The sequence below is a fragment of the Orycteropus afer genome, unplaced genomic scaffold (assembly GCF_000298275.1).
Source record: "Orycteropus afer afer isolate SDZICR_OR568_19922 unplaced genomic scaffold, OryAfe1.0 scaffold00319, whole genome shotgun sequence".
Lineage (NCBI taxonomy): Eukaryota > Metazoa > Chordata > Mammalia > Tubulidentata > Orycteropodidae > Orycteropus > Orycteropus afer.
Window position 1 is genome coordinate 3771848 of NW_006921906.1, and position 12106 is coordinate 3783953.

At 39.0% G+C, this 12106-nt stretch overlaps 1 protein-coding gene across 1 annotated transcript; it reads left to right on the plus strand.

Moving 5' to 3' along the window:
* The first annotated feature begins 344 nt into the window (after positions 1 to 344).
* PTCHD3 (patched domain containing 3) lies at positions 345 to 11825 on the plus strand. The gene is made up of 4 exons (XM_007951932.1): positions 345 to 1334; positions 2273 to 2394; positions 7085 to 7230; positions 10297 to 11825. The coding sequence occupies exons 1-4, from the start codon at positions 345 to 347 to the stop codon at positions 11823 to 11825; spliced, it is 2787 nt and encodes a 928-aa protein (XP_007950123.1).
* Positions 11826 to 12106: the final 281 nt, after the last annotated feature.

Below are 12106 nucleotides of genomic sequence, written 5' to 3' on the forward strand. Positions count from 1 at the left end.
TGTGTGAGTGTGCACCTGTAAATAAATTTCTCTCACCCATTCTATGGTGTGTTCGTGTTGGACGGGCACACATTTCATTCACATGTTTCTTATATTAACTGAACTTGTTAGAGGATAGTAAAAGCCACAAACGAAGTCCCAGCAGTTAAGCTTTGGATCAACAGCAGAAACCACGTGCTCCCCAACGAAGCCTCCAACATCATGGCGCGAGCAGCCTGAGTGCAAACAGACTTCCTTAGAATTTCTCCCAGAAACCGTCTGGCTGGGTGAAAATGGGAGTTCCGTCCAGTCGCTACGCGTTCCGCTGCTGTCCTGATTAAAAACATCGTCTTTCCTTCCCAGAAATGAATCTTCCTTTCTCCTCCAAGGTAGTTCCTGAAGCGGAGTCCGTGCAAGACACCCAAGAAAGGCCACAGGTAGGGTCTGGGCAGCTGGGGCCACAGTTGGAGCCAGAGGAGGAAGGGTCGGAGTCAGAGCGACCCCAGTCCTGCGAGCGATCCGTAGGGCCCAAGCTAGTCTTGGTGGGGCAGTGCTCTACTAACAACAGGTCGACAACTCAGGCTACTGAGAGTAAGAAGCCTCCAATCCACACCGACTGCCTGGAGGCACCGCTCAAACTAGTCTTCCAGCGGCTGGGCTGGGTGGTAGGCTCTCATCCCTGGTTCTTCCTGCTAGGGTCCTTGCTGCTGACGGCCCTTCTCAGCACTGGCTTTGTGCACCTGCCCAAGGACAAAAAAGAAAATCTTGAGGAGCAGTACTCCCCGATTGGAAGCCCGGCCAAGAGAGAGCGGTTCTTCGTACAGGGACATTTCACCACCAATGACTCCCTTCGCTTCTCTGCCACCAGGAAGAGCACTGAATCCAATTTTGCTACCATTGTGGTAGTCTCCAACACCGCTACGCTGCTGGAACCAGACATTTTTAGTGAAATTAATAAACTGGACCGCGCGGTGAAGGCTCTGTTTGTAGTACAGGAAAACGGAACCCTCATCCAGTACCCGCAAGTGTGTGCCAAGTTCATGGGCCACTGCGTGTCCTCCAACCCGCTCCTGGCCATCTGGCAGCTGAAGAGAGACTTTAACCTGAGAAACATCACTTTCCCCATCTACAATTTCAACCATCAGTTTATCCACCTGACCCGCATCGTTGGAGGTAATGTCTTAGGCGAGAGGAAGGAAAAGAACCAGGTGCTCTTGGCGTCCAAAGCCATGAGGCTGCAGTACTACCTGCAGACCGAGCGAGCAGAGGACAACGAGAAGAGCCAGATGTGGCTGATCCATTTCCTGAACCAATTTACCGACATGAAGAAGGGGCTGGCCTTGAAGAGGATCCAGGTACCTGGCGGCTGGGATTTGGAGGGAGGCCTGGAGAGTGGGATGAGGAAGACTTGTTGCTGGGACTATAGCAATAGTACATCTGGTGCGGTGGGCCCGGTTACTTAAAGTTGAACTCAACTGCGTTTGGTACTTTCTTAGTTAATACTCCGGAAGAAATCCCAAATCCTTGGTAGCATTCTGGTTGATAACAGAAATCCTTTATGCTTCAGAGCAGGTCTGTTCAGTAGAGACATGAATCTTCACGTTTCATTTAGAGGTTTGGTTTTCTAGTCAAATTACTTTGAAATTCTTACTTTTAGCTAAGTTGTTCACTGGCCTCTAGGAGTCCCTAAAACTTGTTTGGAGTTCATTGGGATTAAAAAAAAATCAGTTAATAACAAGTTGCACTGTATTGTTTAAAAAGATAACTGGCTTGGCATTTTTCAAATTAGTCATAGATAAAGCACCTAGCATAGTGCCAGGCACATGTTAGCTGCAGTAATTATTGGGCCAACAACCCTACTAATATATCTGAATAAACCTGGTCAAACTGACACCCCTACTGGAAAAAGCCTTTGAATACCAGGCCTCCCTGAAATCATAGTGATACAATTGAAATAGTAAAAGATAACCACCCTAATAAGAAAGTTAGAAAAAGCCATAATTTCTAGTTATGAATGTAGTCCAGATTTTACAGTTTTATATAAAGTTCAAGTTTTGGACTTTTGAGTTTTAAAACTTTGAAATTTTGAAAGAAACTTTGGAAACTATGCTATGGATTTATAGAAGTAGAGCTATAGTGTCTTCTATATTCTAAGATCATAACCCATGTATTTGATCTTTTACTTAATTTTAACATGTTGTTTCGATCAATAAACTAGAGTGTTTCAATAGAATTTGTAACTCACCCACAGAAATTGAAATTACAAGTTATTTACCTGGTATTTTTGTGGCAGGCAGTCTACTTTACATCACTTTCCAGACAATTGGAATTTGAGGCAACTACTGAGAGTGTGGTCCCTTTGTTTCACTTGGCATACCTTCTAATCATATTATTTGCAATCATATCATGCTGCAGGTAAAAAAAAAAACTCTTAATTTTTTAAATTCTTTTAAAGCCTGATGACTCTTTTTATTTTGCCCATTAACAGTAGCATATAACCGAATGGAATGATAAAAAGAAATTGTGGCCAGTTCCATTTAATTTGTCATATCCTTTTTACCTTAAGTATTTCATCTTATTGTTTCACTTGGAAGGCATCTCTTTAAGAAAATAAGCTCTAACTTGTTTGAGTGGGGTATCTCCTTTGTTCTGACGTGGGGTGTACCTTATTGAGCACTTAAAAATTAATGTTTAGGCATTAGGATTAATTTGAGCTCTTGTGGTCAAAAAGCTAAAATATGAATAATATCAGCAAACCATAGAATTGAAATGTAGAAAGAACTGAAGAGACTATTTCATTCCTAGGATTCTCATCTGAGTCATCTCCAGAGCCCTAAAGTGTGTCTTCTCAGGCCTGCCTTTGTGAATCAAAGTATCTAGGGGTTAAATCTAGGAATCTACAAAAAAAAAATTTCTCCTGCAGATTCTCTTATATAAGTAGGTTTAGGATCAAATGATGTAATTTAGATTTAAGAAAGAAAAGAGCACAGTGAGTATCACTCTAAAGTGAATAAATTATAATTTCATTTTTCGGGAAAGGAAAACTACATCCCTTAGAAAACAAAGAAAAAAGCAGAAAAAGAGATCGAAATAAAGAAGCAAATAAAACTCAGTTTCACTGAATTTGGTAGATAAATATTAAAAGTAGATTTTTTTTTTTTTTTAATAGCATGGAATCTACAAGGGAGCAAGAATTGGTTTGACAAAACTTTTCTATTGGCACCCATGTGTTAATTGTCCCTTGAACAGGCACCCTGGCCGCCTAGGAGTGAGCACAAAACTCACAGTTGTTGTTAACCCAAAGGCTGGTGGTTCTAGTCCACACAGAGGTGCATTGGAAGAAAGGCCTGGCAGTCCACTTCCTAATAATAAGCCACTGAGAGCCTGGGGGGCCCAGTTCTGCTCTGATGCAGAACAGATTGATAGTCTAATCTATACAAACGGTTGTGGACAATAATGCATTCTAGTGTTGAAGAAGACAGAAAATGATTTCTATTTTTCTGGTGAAGACTTTTTATGCTTATGTAACCACCATGTTAAACAAACAGGATTCATGAAGCATAAACATAAATCAGCTTTATTTTTGGGTTTCTTTGTTCCCTTTAAATTTTGTAGGTAGAACAGGTATTTTCTTCTGTCCCATGAAAACTCAGGCAGGTCTCCGCAGTTTTGTGGCCATCTGTAGGTAATCCAAAGTCTTTTAGTCAGAATTCAAATGCTCATATCCATGTAATTAAAAAAAAAAAAATGGTAACTTGTTTTGAGCTTAATATTTTCATGACCTCCACCCTTAGCTGGAATATGCTGCATGGAGCCTTTAGTGGGGAAAAAGGGTATGCCAGGGTTCTTCTATTACTTCTTCTCCTTCTCCATATTGCTACGCTGATTCCTGATGCTCACGAAGAAGAAAGGGAACAGGAAAATCCTTGAGCCCCAGATGTTGCCATGATGATCTGACGTATGCCTTCTCTGGGCTTGAATATAAAACTGATTCTGCTTCTCTGGGTGTTTTTGTAGTTCCCTGGAAAACCCTTGCTCCCTCTCCTCCACCAGACTGAAGATCTCTTACCTGTTTTGTGGTGAGGGGCCTCTCAAACAATCTCTAAGACATCCCTGTGCTGTCTGTCTCACACACTTATGTGTGAAGTTCATGATTCACTTACCTTATTTACTTGGAGCATACTTTATTTACCTGGACAGAAACCCTTTTCATGACACATTTTAGTGAAGTCATTTGAATAATAATAAGACTTTTTCAATTGTCTGTGCTTCAAATTGAACTTCATTAATTCTCAAGCAAGTAGTACTCTATTGAGTTTCCAGAGTATTTAAAACATATCTGATATTCTAGAAATTTATAAAATTTCTGCTAAATATTAGATCTAAGCTTGATCTAAATATTAGATCAAGTTCTGGTGAAATCTTGAATACCTTTCCTTTCTCAAATACTGTCATGTGAACTGTAATTTACACATGATAGACAGCATTACCTTTCACGAAAGACGCAGTGCCTTCACCTCACCAAGCATATACACAGTTTTCTAAGTACAGTAATGTCTAATTTAGCCCTACTCTGCTTAGTGAGAAGAAAATTCAGAAAATTTGCCGGTTTGCTGCCAGTGATGCCCTAATCTGCCAAGCACTGGACTCATCTGAGGAAACTTGTGAGCATGTATATTGTGCAGCTTTACTACAAACGTACTGAATTGGAATCTGCATGGCTAGAACACAGGAAATCTAAAATTTTAAGAATTTCCTTAGGTGGTTCTGATGAATTAGTCAAATAAAGGTGCTTCTTGGAGATTTCTTGGAAACTACATCAGACTCTTATCAGTGTTCCTCTTTGGAATCTTTTATCCATTCTATTGCCTGTTGAACATTAGAAGAGAGGTCATTTAAAGAAAGCCAACACAGTAAGTAGTCAAAGTCAAGTCACAAAACCCAGTAGTAGACATGATGCAAAAATTTACCAAAAAATCAAGACACTTGAAAGAGAGAATGGGAATAAACATGTCCCATCTCACTTGAAAGGAGCTCTGGTAGCACAGTGCCTAAAGCATCTGACTGTTAACCAGATGGTTGGTAGTTCAAACCCATCAGCCACTCTGTGGAAGCAAGATTGGGCAATATACTTCTTTAAAGCCTTGGAAACCCAATGGGGGTTGCTATGAGTCAGAAATCAACTTAACGGCAATGGGTTTGGTTTTGGTTTTTGGTATCTCAATTTTATCTTCATTAATCTTTGTGACTTCAAAGTTCATCTATTTTTTTTTTTTCTTTTTTTTTACTCAACCTAAACCCTATAAACCTAACATTGTTGTTTTGAGAAAATGTTCATTGTGATCTTTTTTTATTTCAAGCTCATTTGAGGGTTTTCTAACTCTTCAGCATTGTCATTTATTTGTTTTTTTTTTTTTTTTTTTTAAATAATAAGGTAAGTTACTTTTGCTCTGGAATTTTTATGTGTGTTTTGGTGTGGGACCCTCAATTTAACTTGTAGCAGGTTGAGAGAAAGGATGCATGTGACAGTGCAGAAATTTTAATAACGGTTTAAAAATTTAGCTCTTTAAAGATAGTCTCGTCTGAAGAAGGTCTTTGGTCATGTTTCTATTTTGAAATCAGTGGCTCCAGTTCCTCAGTTGTCTCTCTTAGTCTTCAATTCCAAATGCAGTTTCTTTCTTCTGGTAAAAATATCTGGAGCAGATAAAAGTCATTTGTTTTGAAGCAGTTTCCAAAAAAAAAAAATAAAATAAATAAATAAAGTAAAATTTAAAATCAGACTTTTTGAGTATTTAAAAATCAGAATGTTGTGGTTATTAGGGAGGTAGAGCACTGAACCCATACTTTCAATTCTGTGTACCAGATCCCCAGTTCTTTTGGTCTGACAAGGAAACAAGCATCAGTGGGATCATTCAAAACAAACTACACTTCTAATTCCTTTGCAATTAATGGTAACACTTCCACAATGTCTCCTTCACCAGTAAAGGAGAATCCTGAAAATGTTTTAGAAGGAGGCTTTCATACTTTTGGTAAATACAAAATACATGGAAATAGCTTTGAAATGCAGGAGATATTTAAGATTCATTTTATGGCTCGTTGGAGTTGGGGAACAGCTGAGAAGATAACTGGACATGGGTTCTTTATCTGAGAGAGCTTACCCTCCATTGCCTGGTGTAATTTCCTTTGAAGATCACAGGAGAATTAACTATCTGCAGTGTTTTGGTGGGAGCTCTGGTGGTGTAGCGTCTAAGGCATTTGACTGCTAACCAGAAGACTGGTGGTACAAACCCACTAGCCACTCCTTGGAAGGAAGGTTGGGCAATCTACTTGCATAGTGATACCGTCTCAGAAACCCAGGGAGGTGTTGCTATGAGTCAGATCCAACTCCATGGCAATGAGTTTGGTTTTTTGGTTTGGAGTGTTTTGGTATATCTTCTGTGGTTCTGTAATGCCTGTCAATGGACCAATGTTATTCTGGCTGCATAAGAATCCCCCTGGAAAGCTTGGTAAAAGTACAGATTCCCAACTTCTCTGTCTCCTTTTTTTTTCAGTTGGTGTGGGAGCTCCCATTGCTATAGAGTCAATTCTGACTCATAGTGACCCTATAGGAGAGAGTAGAATTGTCCCATAGGGTTTCCAATGCTATAGTATTTACAAAAGCAGGTTTCCACATCTTTCTTCCATCGAGCTGTTGGTGGATTCAAACTGCAACCTTTGGTTAGCAGGCAAATGCTTAAGTCTGCACTACCAGGGCTCCTCTCAAAACTCAAAACTCACTACTTTTGAGTCGGATCCAACTCATAGTGACCCCTCCTTGGGTTTTTGAGGCAGTATCACTACGAAAGTAGATTGCCCAACCTTCCTTCCGAGGAGAGGCTGGTGAGTTTGAACCATCAGCCTTCTGGTTAGCAGTCAAATGCCTTAGGCACTATGCCACCAGAGCTCCTAAGGCCTGGGAATTAAAGGTCTCCTGTAGCCAAATATTAGAACTGTTGCCCTAGAAGTTTCTGAATAGGCTTTCAAGACAAGAATGTTATGATTTGGTAGACATTAAGTATGGAAGCTACCACCACAAGTTCCATGATTTTTCCCTCCTAATTTACAGGTTTGACTGTGTACAAAACAAAATGTGGGTTGGAGCCTTTGGAATGATTTCTGTTGCCTTGGCAGTAGTGAGCGGCTTTGGCCTGATGTTGTACATTGGCGTTCCATTTGTGACCATAGTTGCAAATTCACCATTTCTTATTCTAGGTGAGTAAAACAAATATGTGGGGTAGATTATGGAAGGAGTTTATGTCAGACTGAGGAAAATAATTATATTTAGGTAGGTCTATAGAGGACCAAAATGAGGTGGCAACATACGGGAGAAATAAATTGGATTCTTCATGAATGTCTTTATAGTTGGAAGAATCTATTGTCCCAATGGAAAAATGGACAAAGGACAAGAATGGGCAGCTTACACACAAAAAACAACATACAAGTTGCTTAAAATGTAAGAAAAATATTTCTTGACTGCTGAAATAATCGAAGGATGCAAATTAAACCAAAGTAACACACTTTGTTTTCACATTAGATTAACAAATATGAGCTAAATGGAAGGAGTTTGGAAAGTTGTGTGCAAAAACGAATGCCCTCCTGTTTAACTGGAGGGAGTGTAAATTGGTACACACTTTTTAAGTCCAGTTTTGCAATAAATAAAAAGCTTAAAAAGTGAATACCTTTCACCCACCAATTACACTCTAGGGATTTATACTAAATAATTGAACAAGTGCTCAAAATATAGAATAAGTATGTTCCTTTTGGTATGATTTAGGGTAGGAAAATACTGAAAACAGCCTAATCCTTTATCACTATTGGATTGGTCAAAATCAAACATACATATTAAAATATTAGCTGGCGGTTCAAACCCACCAGTCACTCCTCAGAAGGAAGATGGGGCAATCTACTTCCGTAGTGATACTGCCTCGGAAACCCAAGGTGGGGTCGCTATGAGTTGGGTCCAACTCGACGACACATAACAACAACAACAACAACAACAACATTCAGTTCTTAAAAAGAGATAGATATATAATGTTATAGGAAACTGCAGGTTATGAAATGAGATGTTTGAAATACAGAGAGAGAGATAGCTATATGTGCCTTTTGCATAAAATAAATCCTGAATGGTTAGACATCAAAATGTAAGCTAGGATTAGCTCTGAAAGGTGGAATTATACTTGTTTTACATTTTATTTTTGCATTTTTCTGTATTTTCAGAATTTATTTTAAATTTAACATGAGAAAACAAAAGTGCTTATATTTTGGAAAATAAGCAACTTGGAAGTAAATATTATTTGGTTCCCTGGAGGAGAAAGTGGATAAGCTGTGTACTAGGTGTCAGTTTATTTATTCTAGCTCTTCAGGGCACACATTCCTAGTATACATATTTACTTCAGCACTCAGAGTACACCAGAACTAGTGTGTTTGTGTATGTGTGCAGTTTCAATAACTCAAGCAAGAAATTGCCAAGACAGTTTTTGAACAAGGGTCTATAAGGAATAAAATTCATTTTTAAATACCTAACAAGAATCAACAAGTTAATTCTTTTGTCCTTAGTGCTTCTGAATCTTCTCTTTTGTCAGGCTGAGCACAGTTGGACTCCTTAAAGCTAGAATCTCTAAAGCCAGGGTGCAGCTTATGACAGACTACATAGACTTTGCCAGTGTACATCCTTCAACCTTGATCTTATCCATAGAACATTTGAAGTAGGGGCTACGTTGCAATTCCTAGTGCCCTTCCCAACTCTGGCATGCAATCCATGAAGATCTTAACAGACTTGAGATTCAGATCAGCATTCCTAGTACAGGTTTTGTATCAATATAAAGAAAAGCAAAAGTGTAGGCGACTGAAGATTGTGTCAGTCATAGTAAACATTTGAAGGAGGTGACATGCTCATGCTATCCCTTTCTTCTTGGTTGTCCTCCTTTCCCAGTCTTCAGTGATGAGTGTCTTCAAATGTTCTCCTGTTTTCTCTATTCCAAACAATCATGAAACATGATTGTGGAGAAGAGCTAAGTATCCAATAGGTAGGTGTTGATATATAAAAGATTTTTAAAGTTGACTTGGATGCATGTTTCTGATATCAGGAATATTTGCATTTTAATGAGACAATGTCTTAACCTGGGCAAATGAAGTTTGAATAATAGTATTCCAGGTATCAAAAACAGACTAGAAGGAAAACTATGTGTGTGTGTGTGTGTGTGTGCAAACTGCACAGTGCCTTTCAAATCATGCCACAGAGATTTGTTGTTGTTGTTAAGTGCCGTCGAGTCGTTTCCGACTCATAGCGACCCCATGCACAGCAGAATGAAACACTGCCCGATCCCGCGCCAGCCCCACAATCCATGCTATACTCGAGCCCATCATCGCAGCCACTGTATCAATCCATCTCCCTGAAGGCCTCCCCCTCTTTCGTCGACCCTCCACCCTACCAAGCATGACATCCTTCTCCAGGGAATGGTCCCTTCTGACAACATGACCAAAATAGGTGAGACGAAGTCTGGCCATTCTTGCTTCCAAGGAGCATTCTGGCTGCACTTCCTCCAAGACAGATCTGTTAGTTCTTTTAGCAGTCCACGGTACTTTCAGCATTCTTTGCCAGCACCACAACTCAAAAGCATCAACTCTTCTTCAGTCTTCCCTATTCATTGTCCAGCTCTCACATGCATACCAGGCGATTGGAAATATCATGGCTTGTGTCAGGCGCACCTTAGTCCTCAAGGAGATATCCTTGCTCCTCAGCACTTGAGACAGTTCCTTCGCAGTTGACTTCCCCAATGCTACACATCGTCTAATGTCCTGACTGCTGCTTCTGTTGGCATTGATTGTAGAACCAAGCAACGTGAATTCCTTGACAACCTCAATCTTCTCCACAGAGATAGCCACATGCTAATTGTAGAATATATAAAGCCAGCTTATGTTTTAAGCAACATGATAGAAGAAAACAATCTCTCAATCTAGTGGAATCAAAGATACACTGTTAATACTGTTTCACCTTCCACCCAGCAAGCAGGTCATCTGATCTCATCATCAAAATACCCTGAGTATCCTGTGCTAATGCACAAATAATAGGAGTATGTACAAAACATAAAGTTGTTACAGAGGAAGGAGTGATGGATTCTGTTGTAGATTCCAAGGCAATCAGCAGAAGCATCACAGAAGGTGGTTGGGCATGATAAATAAAACCTTAACAGATGGACAAAGAAAATGGTTTGAACCAATCTGTATAATTTTCACAATATTGTTATGGATGAAGTTTCAGTTTCTTTCTTTTCATAGGTGTTGGGGTCGATGACATGTTTATCATGATTTCTGCCTGGCAGAAGACCAACCTCATGGATAACATAAGACAGCGGCTATCTAATGTCTATTCAAAGGTGGCAGTATCCATTACAATCACCACCATCACCAATATCCTGGCCTTCTATACAGGAATTATGACCTCTTTCAGGTCCATACAATACTTTTGCATCTACACAGGAACAACCCTGCTCTTTTGTTACTTTTATAACATCATCTGTTTTGGAGCAGTTTTGGCCCTGGATGGTAAAAGAGAAGTCATCTGTCTAAACTGGTTGCAAAAGCCAGAGTCTCCTGACCAAAAGTGCTTCTCTTTGAAAAGGGCCTGCTGTGTCCCACTTGGTTCTCTCCCAGATGAACACGGAAGTGGTATCCATCCTATTAATTTGTTCTTTAGAGACTATTTTGGCCCTTTTCTCATAAGCACTAAGTCCAAATTTTTTGTAGTGCTGCTATACCTTTTGTATATCATAAGCAGTATATATGGGTGTTTCCAAGTGCAGGAAGGTTTAGATGTTCGAAATCTGGCCAGTGATGACTCCTATGTCACACCATATTTTGATGTAGATGAAGAGTATTTTTCAGAGTATGGCCCCATGGTCATGGTTGTTGTTACTCAACATGTTGACTACTGGAATCAAGATGTTAGGCAAAAATTGGAAAAATGTATGATAGAGTTTGAAAACAATGAGTATGTAGCTAAAAATCTCACAGAGTTTTGGTTAAGAACGTATGTACAATACATGGAAGAAGCAAGACAAGATATAAATGATCAGAATACTTTTGTAAACAATATTCCCATATTTTTAAGGAATTTTTCAAATTTTATTTATGATATTAATATTACTTCATCAAATGAAATAATTTCTTCCCGGGCCTTCATTCAGACCAGAGGTATTTCTTCTCCATCCAATAAGAAGATAATGTTACAACAGTTTCGAGGCATCGCTGGAAAGTGTGAAGTTCCTCTATTGGTATATAACCAGGCCTTCATATATTATGATCAGTATGATGTCATAGTGGAAAACACTATTCGAAGTGTCATAGTTGCATCACTGGCTATGTTAATTGTTTCTCTACTGTTAATTCCTCATCCAGTGTGCTCCTTGTGGGTAACTTTTGCTATTTCCTCTGTGGTTGTGGGAGTAACAGGTTTCATGGCATACTGGAATGTAAACCTTGATTCCATATCCATGATGAATCTTGTCATTTGTATAGGGTTTTCTTTCGATTTTTCTGCCCACATATGCTATGCATTTGTTTCCAGTTCTAAGCCCTCAGAAAACCAAAAAGCAATTGAGGCATTATATCTACTAGGCTATCCAGTGTTACAAAGTGCAGTTTCAACAGTAATAGGGGTGTGTGTTTTATATACGTCTAATGCATACATCTTCAGGACATTTTTTAAGGTTATATTTCTTGTTATGGTGTTTGGGGCTATTCATGGCCTAATTTTTATTCCAGTATTCTTAACCATTTTTTGGAAACTTTGGTTGAATGTGCACTAACAGATCAAAGATACTTACAAAGAATTCCTGATTGCCCTAATCTAATTGGATAAAAATGCACTTTTAAGAATAGTCAATAAACTTAAACCAAAGGCATGTTTCCTTGACCTGGAGTCCCATTTTTAAATGTTATTTAAAATATCCTGAGACAAATTAGTCTTACATTAAAATATCTTTACTAAATTAGGAAGTGTTGTCATCTTTATTATAGTCCAGTATAAGGTATACGTTTCCACTTATTTTTTTCCTTTATTCATTAGAAGTTTATGCCTGGATTCAAG

Excerpts from the sequence above, each read along its gene's own strand:
- PTCHD3 (XM_007951932.1), top strand. The coding sequence starts at position 345 with ATGAATCTTCCTTTCTCCTCCAAGGTAGTTCCTGAAGCGGAGTCCGTG. Across the intron at positions 1,335-2,272 it reads TGGCCTTGAAGAGGATCCAG|GCAGTCTACTTTACATCACT; the intron begins GTACCTGGCGGC and ends TTTTTGTGGCAG. Across the intron at positions 2,395-7,084 it reads GCAATCATATCATGCTGCAG|GTTTGACTGTGTACAAAACA; the intron begins GTAAAAAAAAAA and ends CCTAATTTACAG.